Source organism: Solanum dulcamara, chromosome 4 (genome assembly GCF_947179165.1).
Source record: "Solanum dulcamara chromosome 4, daSolDulc1.2, whole genome shotgun sequence".
Lineage (NCBI taxonomy): Eukaryota > Viridiplantae > Streptophyta > Magnoliopsida > Solanales > Solanaceae > Solanum > Solanum dulcamara.
In genome coordinates this window covers 33,615,310-33,627,359 of record NC_077240.1, presented here as the reverse complement: position 1 = coordinate 33,627,359, position 12,050 = coordinate 33,615,310, and the positions used below count along the sequence as shown (strand labels likewise).

The following is a 12,050-nucleotide window of genomic DNA, read 5'->3' as shown; positions in this document are numbered from 1 at the left end:
ATTAACGATTTAATGAAAAATGCTCATGTAAATGATATATACACAATATTCATAAAATAGAAATAGAAGCAAGAATATAAGTGCAACACAATTTTCTATATTGATCACTTTTGTTTAAGACCAAATTGTTCGAATTTCTTCTAAAGAATCATGTAATAAATTGCGGAAACAACATTAATAATTTGTTTGTCACAATCAAATTTAAAATTGAGAAGAGAGAATGTAATACTAGTTTGTGTCTCAAAGAGAGAATGTGTCGCAATAAAGAGACAAAGAGACTAGTTTGTGTTGCCTATAACCGAAAGTAATACTAAAAATTAGAAAATAGACTTTGTAAAATGTTAAAGTCATTGTTATATAATAAGGAGTAAAATAGTAATTTTAATATAATCTTTTTGAGTTATTGGTTTGACGATTAACTAAAATCATAATATCGAAAATCAAACCAATTACCCAATAAAAATACTACAAATTGTTTAAAAACCATTAACCCAATACCGATAAATCAATAGTGTTTTTTTGATTAAACCGGTTTTGCACACCACTATATGTCGGTATGGAGTTTCCAATTTTCTCATTGTCGATTGTAAGAAAATTTGGAAAATATTTTATCCTTAAAAAAGAATTCCTTAAAAAAGAGAAAAATGACTTCCTTATAATAAAGAAGATGAAGTTCCGCAAAAAACTTTCCATATTTGTTATGACCTCCCCACCCTCCAACATATTTCATCTTCCCCTTCACCCTCTTAACCTCCATCCCATCCCCACCACCTCATACCCTCGGCTCTCATAATATTTGTCTAAATTATATATATATATATGCGTTTAGGATAATATTTTTTTACTTGCATACCAAACACAAGAAAATAAGTAAAAACTCAATTAAAACATTTTCAAAGAAACTATTTTTCATGAAAAACATCTTCCTCTCACAGTGAACACACCCTAAATACCGACTCGTTTTTTTTATGAATGAAGAAACTCCAAAATCCAAAAGAAAAATCGAAATACCAAAGCATCTCATTATGTAACTTGTTGGAGATGGATATTAGTAAGGCACTAGCTATACTAGCAAACCAAGCCCCTTGCACACACTGCAGTTTACAAAGAGGTGCTTTGCTGCTCTGTTCAACTCGTCTTAAAGGTAAGTTTATTACTAAAAACAACTGAAAATATGGATTGGGGGGGGGGGGGGGGAGTTTTAATGGCCTATGGACTGAATATAAGATATCTACAATATCTCAACTAAGGAGACAACACTAAGCACATGATCACTAGTTCTAAAACAAAGTTTTTGCTGAGAACAATCTTTGCTCCTTCCTGCAACTGCAATCAAACGAATGAAAAACCTCTTCTGTTGAATCTGAACAACAATATTTCTCTCCCTTGTGCTATTATTCAGTATCCACAATTCCTCTGCTGCATGTATATTTTTTACTGGTGATTTTTTTTTATCTTTTACTGGTGAAATCCCGCATTTCAGGGACTGTTAACAGACATCAATGGCACATGAAGCAAGAGCACAGATATGAGTAACAAGACATTGAAGCACTTGTTTAATCATCTTGCCTATTTATGGACCTGCAACTGTCATCCCAGCCTCCCCAGGTGGACGCTGAATTTTTCCAAACATGTTGCTATCACCCCCCGTAGACACAGCACCTTTATCTTCTTCCATTTGGGAAACCACTGTGCTATTGCTAAAGTCAGTAACCCTCATATCGCCAGGGGTTTGTCGCGAACTCCTGGATGTCAACTTCCTTTTTGAACCCCCTTCTCTACTCTTTTGCCGTGTATTCACAGTCAAGAAACCATTTGCCAGAGCTTCAAGTACTCTTGTGGTTGGAGGACGATTTCTAGTGCCATGCCTACGTGAGTTCAAGCTAGGTTGCTGCTCTTCCATACTAGCATTATGTGCCAATGTCTTCAACTCACCAGAAACATCATCAGTACTCTTCATGTTAACACTTTGGTCTTCTGTCAATGCTGGCATCAGAATTTCATATTCTGAATCAGGTGGGACTTGAGGTTCATTGAGGTCAATCATTGTCCTAGTTTTAGGACCATCAAGAGAAGCACATTCGGCACTTTGAGAAGGACTGCTCTTTGATGAGTTGCTTGATGACACCTTATCCTCAGACGAAGCTATCGGAATGTTGTTCAGGGATAGGTCATTGCTGCTAGAGGTGTGGCGCATCTCTTGTTCCAGTCCTGGAACCATCAAAGAATTTACCATGTCACTTCCATGACTACACGCCGTTAGTCTCCTACGCCGCTTGGCAATGGGAGCTGCAAAGTCCACATTGTTTTCTTTCAATCTCTTAAACGAGTGGGATTTTACAACTTTTCTTGTCTGCTTGTCTTCACAAATGTTTTTTGTTTTCTTCGAATCATTCACAGGTACAGTAGAAGCAGCAGGATCAGATATAAGAATGCCCTCATTTGAAGCTTCCTGAAACTTCTGGCTTGAAACACTGATTTTGTAACCTTTCCCATCAGAATGCATTTCTCCATTGGAGATAATCCTCGAGGAATTATTATGATTCGCCTCAGCTTCATTAACCACAGAAGTACCAACAGAGTCTGATTCATCAGTAGACTCCCCTTCACTCTCTTCAGCTTTGTTTCCAGAAGCCAATTTGTTTGAGATGTCCACTGGAAGACTTCTCAACTCTCTCAATTTATAGGGTTTACCATCTGAGAGGCTTGTATCTACAACCGTAAACTTCATAACATCTGTATATCGATTAGGAGTTCTTGGTTGAAGATAACAAGGGCGTTGTCTTGTTGGAAGATCATCTTGTTCTAACTTTGTTTCATCTGTTTCACCTTCGGCCTTAAGCTCTAGAAGCGTAGGATCTGAAGCAACTTTACCCAAGACATCTCTAACAGAATCGAAATAGTGGTTCCCTTTGACTAATTTCCTAGAGAACTTCTTAATACCAGGCATCAGAAAAACCAATTCATTCTTGGGATTAGCAGCATAATTCAAGTTTTTAGGCTTCTCTGAGAGCCAACCTCTTGCTAAAAGACGTGGCCATACAGCTTCCCAGAATAGATCAGAGGATCGAGCTTTACTAAGTCGGTAATCTCCAGTTAGAAACTTAATCACTTCGTTAGTTGTAAGAGAGGAGCACGCTTTGCCAACTGGGACTTCTGAGCGTACAGCATGATTAGACCTTGAAGGTTCCAAGGTCATGCATGTAAGATCATATTTACCTTTGCCAATGCCAACTGCTTCAATGAGCATGTTTACCCCAACCATAGCCTTTAAAGAGAAGACATACTCTTCCAACAATATCTTTCCTTCCCCAAATGCCTTGGAGACCTGCCAAGCAATCAGATTAATTACAGTAATATAAGATATAACAATGACAAGCAGAAAGGGAGTTGCACTGCATGAATACCAAATTAGAAATGAAACCTAACCTACTACAGAGTGTTACAAACACTGAAAAGCCCAAAAACTTGCCACTGATGTTACTCTTATACTCATCACATATTATACAACACTCTAACTAAAAGCCTATCCACATAATCAGACAGATAGATAATCAGAGAAATTTGCAATTTGTAGACCTTTATGTATGACCTTTATGTACATGTTCAGTCGATAAAGTTTATTACTCAGAAGAGTAACACTTACTCTTTTCCCTGCATCTATAATAGATTTTTAGAATAGTGCACATTTATTCCAGATTACTAGAACTGTGCACACACAAAGCCAACAGCTTGCTGATGATAGGATCATCATAACTTTTCATAGGGCGAGGGAATTTGAAAAATTATAAAACCTTAAGTAACAATGTTGGATAATCTAACACATACAACTTGGAATGCAAAAAATCCTAGAAAATATTAAGCATCTAAATCAACTAGGTTGATGTACAACCCAGAAAATGTTAAAAAGCCAGTGATAAATCAAAATAACATCTAACCAGGCAGAATTACTTAGCAGGGGGCATAAACATGAAAAAAACACTGGATATGATAAATCTTGCTTGTCTGAATACCTCCGTTAAAGCCTTTTGGTTTTCTTCTGAAATGCGGGGAAGAAGACGAGACATCATCTCCTGTTGCCTCGATCCAGTGAACATCTTTTGTCCACACACACTCCTTCTGCTTCTCACTTTTCGGCATTCTGACCATCTAAGGTACTCAGGGGATCCATAAAACTCCCCATAATAAAAGGCCAAGATGTCACCAGTCCTTTTAGTTTCAACAAACCTCTTAACATGAACAAAATTCTTCTCAAAGATGTACAGACCTAGAACTAAACTTGCCTTTTCAGTACCAGTCCAAAAATCTAGCACAATGCCAGGGACTAAACAATATCGCTGGCCTCTTATTTCCTGTAATTTCTTTTCAGAAGATAGATTTTCTGATTCTCCTAGTGTCGCCTTACTGTGCAAGATCGTGTCTGATGGCTCCTCTTTTACTGTGGTATTGTCGGTTTTTGAATACATGTTGGTTAATCTGGTACTTTCAGGTTCTGAGGGTACATTATCATTAGCTCCATTTATTGAATCAACCAGATTTTCCAACTTCTCATTTTTCACTCTTCCAACTTCCTGATTGACCCACACTAGTGGTATGGGTAATCCCACCATGAAATCCCATGAAATATCAGCTCTGGTCTCCTGATCAGCTAGCATTTTAGTATATGAAGTGCAGTCTCCCGTCAGAGGTGGCATTTCAACCTGATACTGGTTCCCAATTCGAGGAGGTATCTCCGGCTCTCCAAGCACACCAGTCATATCAGAAGACTCAAAAGAAAGCGACTGATCTGCAGACACATCATCCGTGTGATCACCATTCACTTCAAATGAATCCATCTGCAAGAGAAAGCGACTCGAGATTCTGTCATGGGATGCAACTATAAAAGCAAAGTATAACTCTAGTGAACATATTAAGTCCAAAGGTTTCTGATGGGACGGAACAATAATCTACTCACAACATAATGCTAAGGTAACCAACGAAACAATAAGAATGCTTGAAGTAGCTCTTCCAAGCGTGAAAAGCAAATATTCTGACGTGGTTGACTTAGTAGGTCCCAAAAAAAAGAGGATAGTTTTTGAACCTGTCTTGTTGCTAGTACAAAATGTACCTTTTGATTAAAGCACTCAGATAGTTCAATTTAATAATGCAATTGGCTTGTAACAGTTAAAGTGGCGTGTAAAGCATAAGGGACTTTCAAAAAGAAACTACTCACCATAGATTGCAATGGAACACCAACACTTTGCGAATTATTATATACCAAGCAGAGTCCTTCAAGAATTCCTTACACAAATATGCGAAGAAGTACCTAATTCAGAAAATCAATGAGTTTGATTGTCATCTTTCTTCTTCATAGTTTTCTATTAATATTCCACTGCCCCTTATCCGTCAATTTATTGCCTAAAAATCCAGATAGATTGAAGTATAAGTACTAACTAATTTGATGTAATGTTGATGACTAATCAAGTAAATGGCATTTGAAGAAGGCAGAGGCAAGTCTAAAAGCCAAACAAGATAACTTACAGAAAGCTGTTTAAAGGAATAAAAACCAGAATCATTGAAACCATCGAACCAAGGGATTCAGTCATAAAGAAAGCTGTTTAAAGGAATAAAAACCAGAATCATCGAAACCATAGAACCAAGAGATTCAGTCATAAATCATCGAAACCATCGAGACCAAAACCAAGGGATTCAGTCATAACTCATTGAAAACTTGTGCATTTAAATTAATATCCAAAAAACGGAAGGGGCTAAAAATGCGAACATCGCTATACAGAACTCAATTTTCATATAAATTACACAAACAGTAAAAGAATTCTTTTGAAAGAAAAATACATACAAAATCAGAAGAAACAACTACAGATGAACAGAGTCATATGACTTGTAGCATCAAACCCCAGATCCCATTTTCAAACAAAAACCAAGTCCAATATTAGTAAAGGACACAAACACTTCATCATCTAAGATAAACACAAACCTTGAAGCAACCGTTTCACATAAATCCTTAACACAACAAACCCCAAATTTCAAAACAGAAGAAAACAAATAAGCATTCTTATCATAACCGTAACTGAGAAAGAAACGTAACAAAAAGGACAATGTAGAAAAAGTAGGAATCTTTATCAAGTCACACAGCAAGAAGCCATCACCTTTACTTACAAAAAATTCCCAATGGCGATCCTTAAATAAAATCAAAACACCATAACATAACAAGTCGAAAACTTGGGCAAAACCCACAACCCAAATAGTGTTTCACAAGAAAAACAAGACATCTATATACCCAGAAAACCATAACACAAAGCCAAATAATCCCAAAAAAAAAAACTACTACTTGTAAGCAAAAAAGGAACGTGCAAGATAAAATGGGTCTACCAGTTATAGATGTAAAACAAATAAAACGTGAACATAAAAAACAAGAAAACTATTTTAAGGGAAAAAACACACAAACATATTCAAGAACATGATGTGTCAACATGTATATAACATAGAAAAAGCTTCAAAGGTGAAGTTTTATACCTATAGAGTATGCTTCATGGAGTTGGGGGTGGGTTGAATTCGAAGAAAGAGAGGGGCAAAATAGAAGGAAAAATGTGAGACTATTTTTTTTTTTGCTCTTTTGCTGCATAGAGAGAATAGAGGGGGTGGAGTGGGGGTTTAGACAAGGGGGGCTGGGTGGCTTAAAAATAATATACTTCTACTACTGAGGGGGTTTGGTCCATTTAAAGAAAAAATGGATGATAAACCAACGCGCTATTTAAAAAGGTTGTACGTACTCGAGAGTTTTATATGACACCTAAATTTATACATGTTTTTATTATTAGTTGAAATATATTTCATTAAAGAAAGAATTTTTATTTTTTATTTTTTGGTCTAGAAGAAATTATTTTATACTATTATCTTAATTAAAAGGAGTAAAAGGAAATGTTTGAATTTCCCCTTTTTACTTATATAAATACCTTAATTTATCATTTATTACATATTGAATTTATTTATATCCTTATTAGCAAATTGTTTAGTATTTACTCTTAATTTTAGCAGAGTTTAAAATGTGGACTAGATACATTTACGTGTTAAAATTGCATAAGTTTTCTAGATTTTTAAAATCTATTTTCACAATGAATTTATAATTATTTCTATTATACATTGGTCAAGATTTATATTAGAATTCCATTACAATCAAGAAAAATACAAAATAATTTACTCACGACAATAATATATAATGATCCCAAAGTATAAAGAAGAATATAACCAAGATATTTGATATAGTATAAGAGTATATTGACTCTTTTCATGAAGATGAATTGTTTCTTTTTTTTCTTCGTACTTTCAAGTTTCTCACTTAATTTTCACTTGAATTTATAATGATAGTTTAATAATTTATAAGTAAGTTTTTTTTTAATCAAATAATTGGAAAAGAAAAAATAACAAAATGAAAAGTAAATTTATTATATGGAGTAAAAGCTAGACTCAATTAATCGACAAATACTTAAAATTGACATTATTTTTTACTTGTACACCTAAATTAAGACTCTTACCATTTAAAAATCTATAGTAGAGATAGATGGTGCCATTTTAAAATTTTTCAGATACTTGACAAATTATGTATTTTTATTGTTGTACACGAAAGAAGCACGTTAAAAGTCTAAAAGAATAAATTTTCATTTTCTGCCCCCGCCCCTCCCCTTTGGCCTTCTTCTCGGACGATCATCCCTCCCCTTCATCTTCTTTTTTGTTGGTCACCACACTCCCTATTTGTAGTAATTATGTGAACAAATCTGAAAATTTTACTGTTTGTTGATTTATTTTTAACTATTATTTCAAATCCAAATTTCAAGTGTCATCATTTATTTATCGATTTTGACATGTCATCAATGAGCGTATTGCACACTCTTTACATTTATTGTATGGAGTAAATTTTAGACTGAATTCATCAACATAGAATTAAAGTTGACACTATTTTTTTGCTTAAACATCTAAATTAAGACTTGTACCATTTAAACATCTAAATTAGAGACTCACTATGTCATTTTAAAACTTTTGGGACACTTAACAAGTTACGTATTATTTACAAGAAAGAAGCACGTGAAAAGTCTAAAAAATATATTTGTATTTTTTCATTTCTTTCTTTTTCTTCTTCTTCTTTATTTTTTTCTCTTTCTTCTCTATTTAACAATTTATTATCTAAAACCTTCCACCATTACTATCATGTTCATCAAAAATAATGAAAATTACCACCACTCACTGGGAACATGTGACATTTTAAAAATAAATCTATAAATAAATTTTCTATTTTTGAAAAAGAGTTTCATCCAATTTTTTTTATAATTTTAGTTTGGGTCTAAAAGAAATACTATTAGCTTTAATAATAGGAGTAAAAGGAAATGATTTGAATTTCCCCTTTTACTATATAAAAATCTTAATTTATCATTTATTATATCTCGAGTTTATTTATACCCTTATTAGCAAATTTTTTAGTATTCACTCTTTAGCGTTAGCGGAGTTTTAAATATGGACTAGATACATTGCATGTGTTAAAATCGCGTAGAATATCTAGATTTTTTAAATCTACTTTTTTCTATCGATTTTAAATTATTTTCTGTTGTACATCGATCAAGATTTATATTAGAGCTCTATTATAACTAAAAAAATATAAAATAATTTACTCAGTGACAATAATGTATATTGACCCCAAAATACAAAAATGAATATAATTAAGATCTTTGATACAATATAAGAGTATATTCACTATTTAGGGTAGAAGGCTAGTACATAATCTCGTTATTCTTCCCTATTCATAGGCGCACTAGCACATTACAATTCTTTGTACTCTCATTTCTGCTATTTCTGTTACTATTTATTGCTTTCAGTACTTTTGATTACTCTATTTTATCTGTGATGCCTTCGTTATTTATTTTTCTATAGCGCTTTGAATTTCTTAACCTTATCTGACCCCCTTTTATGCCTTTTTTGAGCCGAGGGTCTCTCGGAAACAGCCGTCCTACCTTGGTAGGAGTAAGGTCTGCGTACACTCTACCCTCCCCAGACCCCACGTTGTGGGATTTCACTGGGTTGTTGTTGTTGTTGTTTCAAATTTCTCACTAAATTTTAACTTGAATTTTGATACAATAGTGATACTAATAAATTATCAGTAGGTTTTTGAGAAAATAATCAAATGCACCCCAATCTATAACCGGATTCTCAATTATACACTTATATTTTAGGGAGATCCTATTACCTCTTGAATGATTTTAAAGTGGAATAAATATTAACTTAAAGTGTTGACACGGTACAAAGAGTGTGCTCACTCTCGTGAACGCATGTGAAGAGTCAAAAGAACTGACAAAAATATATTTTTAAAATATTTTATTTTTTGTTAAATATGATTTTTTTACTTATGAAGGGGAGCCTTGGAGTAACTGGTAAAGTTGCTGCCATGTGACCAGGAGGTCACGGGTTCAAGCCTTGGAAACAGCCTCTGGCAGAAATGCAAGGTAAGGCTGCGTACAATAGACCCTTGTGGTCGGGCCCTTCCCCGGACCCTGCGCATAGCGGGAGCTTAAGTGCACCGGGCTGCCCTTTATGATTTTTTTACTTTTGTCTTTTATTTTATTTTCTTTACTTTTTTCGTTTCTATTTCTTTCCCCCCCTCTCTCTCATCACTCAACTCCCACCCCACCTGTACATTTTCTCCATCACCAGTGTTGTACCACCATCCCAATCGTAGCCTCATCTCCTCACCCATCTTCTAATACTTTCTCATGATTTGTCTCATCATTATCCACAACTATTAACACTGGAAATTATCATCAAAATCACCAAATAATTATTAAAATTATTACTTATGTGGTCGAAAAAAATCAAATTATCGTTAATATCCTTGCTCCAGTAAAATTTATCAACCTTATGATCTTATCTTTAGTCTTTATTATTGTTCGGTGAAGAATCCAAACTACACTTAATGAGAGTTTCACGGACTTGAGCAATAACCACCAATCAATTCTGGTCAACTTCAGTAATCCCAATGATTTATTCAAGTGTAAAAGACGTAAATCCTTCACTATTTGAATAAGGAATCAAAGAGGCATATTCATACCTAAGTTCAAGACAATTAGTGAGAAATTCGAGCTTGAAATTGGTGTCAAGATTACGAAATTTGGGTGGGAGAGGTGAAGGAGGTGGTCTAGATGGATGATAAAGTTGTTGTGGTGGTGGTGCTGATGAATATTGTTGGTTTTTTTCTTTACCTTAAGGAGGGATGATAAGTACTCAAATGGGTCTTGGATTGACATTTAGTTTGTCGGTTATGGAAGGTGGGGGTGGGGGTGACTAGGAAGGAGTGGGGTGGAGAGAGATAAAGGTTTAGGGGAGTTTACAGTGAGAGAAAACATGGCTAAAGATTGTGGAGAAGTGTCAAGATGGTGGTGATGATGATGAAGAAGAACATGGATTGCCTTTTATTTTTTTGATATACCTGATAGTTGGCAGTTGGCAGCGCGTGTGCATCACTACATATGAAGAATGTGGTTATCTAGTTTTAGGATAATATATATTCCGTTTTAAAATTGTCCAACGGGTTAATAGGACCCTTGTCACGCCCCGGGAGGGTACCCTAGACGTAACCAGCACTCGAAGACCATTTCTGACCTCCGAGCGAACCACCTGGTCCAGTCAAACATTCATTCAATCACATTCTCTTAGCGGAAACTCAATTAATGAAATACTATTCACAATATGAGGGTCGAAGGCCAAGCATTCATCAACCCAACAACAAAAATAATAAGACTCCTTGAATTAACCGTTCAACCTCCCTACACTCCAGTCTATGAAGCCTCTATCCAAGTCTAAAAGGTGCCAATGACAAGTCTATGGCTACCAACAATCAAGATAAAGGAAATGACAACAAAACTGTACAAGAAGGCTCAATATCCTCCGGGAACTAGGAGGACTCACCAACTAGCTGGAAGTGTATGTGGATCTTCAATGGAGCGCCAGTTGATGATCTCTAGTACCTGTCTCTGCATCATGAAATGATGCATGCCAAATGGCGTCAGTACATGGAATGTACGAGTTTGTAAAATGGCCGGATGAAACCACATTAAGAAAACATCAATATCAACTCAGGATCTCAACTCATACATATATATATACATGACAACTCACTCAAATGTCCTAAGTCCAACAAGAATAGTTTAGACAGGACTAACTCATAAGCCACTTAACTCAACTGACTCAGAGAACTATCAAGGCCTAAATGGGAGTTTCTCTTAACCGACAACCATCACCTATGAGCTGGTGATAGTACAATAATCAGACGTTGTTGCCACGTCCGTCCATACCTTGCCAGGGCATGAACGCCTCCCTAATCATGGATACCATCGATTAGTCAAGTTCTATCATTTCAGGACAGTAAAATGGGAAACATCCGACTTTAACGGTTCGATCCCATGGGAAGCATCCGACTTTAACGGTTCCATCCCTACCTACGTTGGCGGCGTAGTTTCTGGGGTTCGAGTATGGACTATACTCTGACCCGCTTTGGTGCTCGATACTCCTCCCATGACTCTATGCTCATAAGACTCCCTCCAATCATCTCAAACAAGCCCTCACAGCTAGTTTCATGTGGAACATTTCCCACTCATCAACTCTATCCTCATTCTTAACTCAATTTAAGTCATAATGGCAAGTCTCATTTAGGACCTTGTCTACTCATCAATTCTATCCTCCAATTAACTCAATCAAGCCTCATTTAGGTAAGCATTTATGACATCTCCTCAAGACTCATCACAACTCTATGACTTTAGCTCAACAATTTAAGTAGAATAACACATTTAAGGAAAAATGACTTAAGCAACATTATCACTTGGCTAAAGAGATCAACAAAACATAACAACAAGTCATCTCCATCAACTCATATTAACATGAAGGTTTGAGGAATTCCTTAGCTCAACAACATCAACACATATGGCATTAAATAAATAGGGGACAAAACTCATTCAAATATGCATCATACCAAGAAACTACATTTTTCATAGATATCTAACCTCAAAGTAAGA

At 35.3% G+C, this 12,050-nt stretch overlaps 1 protein-coding gene across 5 annotated transcripts; it reads right to left on the bottom strand.

Moving 5' to 3' along the window:
* Positions 1–986: 986 nt before the first annotated feature.
* LOC129887280 (uncharacterized) lies at positions 987–6,651 on the bottom strand. 5 transcript variants are annotated; one of them, XM_055962315.1, is made up of 4 exons: positions 6,514–6,651; positions 5,213–5,397; positions 4,014–4,835; positions 987–3,328 (listed from the first exon to the last, which is right to left on the bottom strand). In XM_055962315.1, the coding sequence occupies exons 2-4, from the start codon at positions 5,213–5,215 to the stop codon at positions 1,574–1,576; spliced, it is 2,580 nt and encodes an 859-aa protein (XP_055818290.1). In that variant the 5' UTR covers positions 5,216–5,397; positions 6,514–6,651; the 3' UTR covers positions 987–1,573. The 5 variants fall into 5 exon arrangements, with proteins under 5 accessions (XP_055818290.1, XP_055818291.1, XP_055818292.1 ...); XM_055962316.1 differs by having other exon boundaries at positions 5,213–5,305; XM_055962317.1 differs by lacking the exon at positions 6,514–6,651 and adding an exon at positions 6,147–6,281.
* Between the last annotated feature and the right edge of the window lie 5,399 nt (positions 6,652–12,050).

Excerpts from the sequence above, each read along its gene's own strand:
- LOC129887280 (XM_055962315.1), bottom strand. Across the intron at positions 3,329-4,013 it reads ACCAAAAGGCTTTAACGGAG|GTCTCCAAGGCATTTGGGGA; the intron begins GTATTCAGACAA and ends ATTGCTTGGCAG.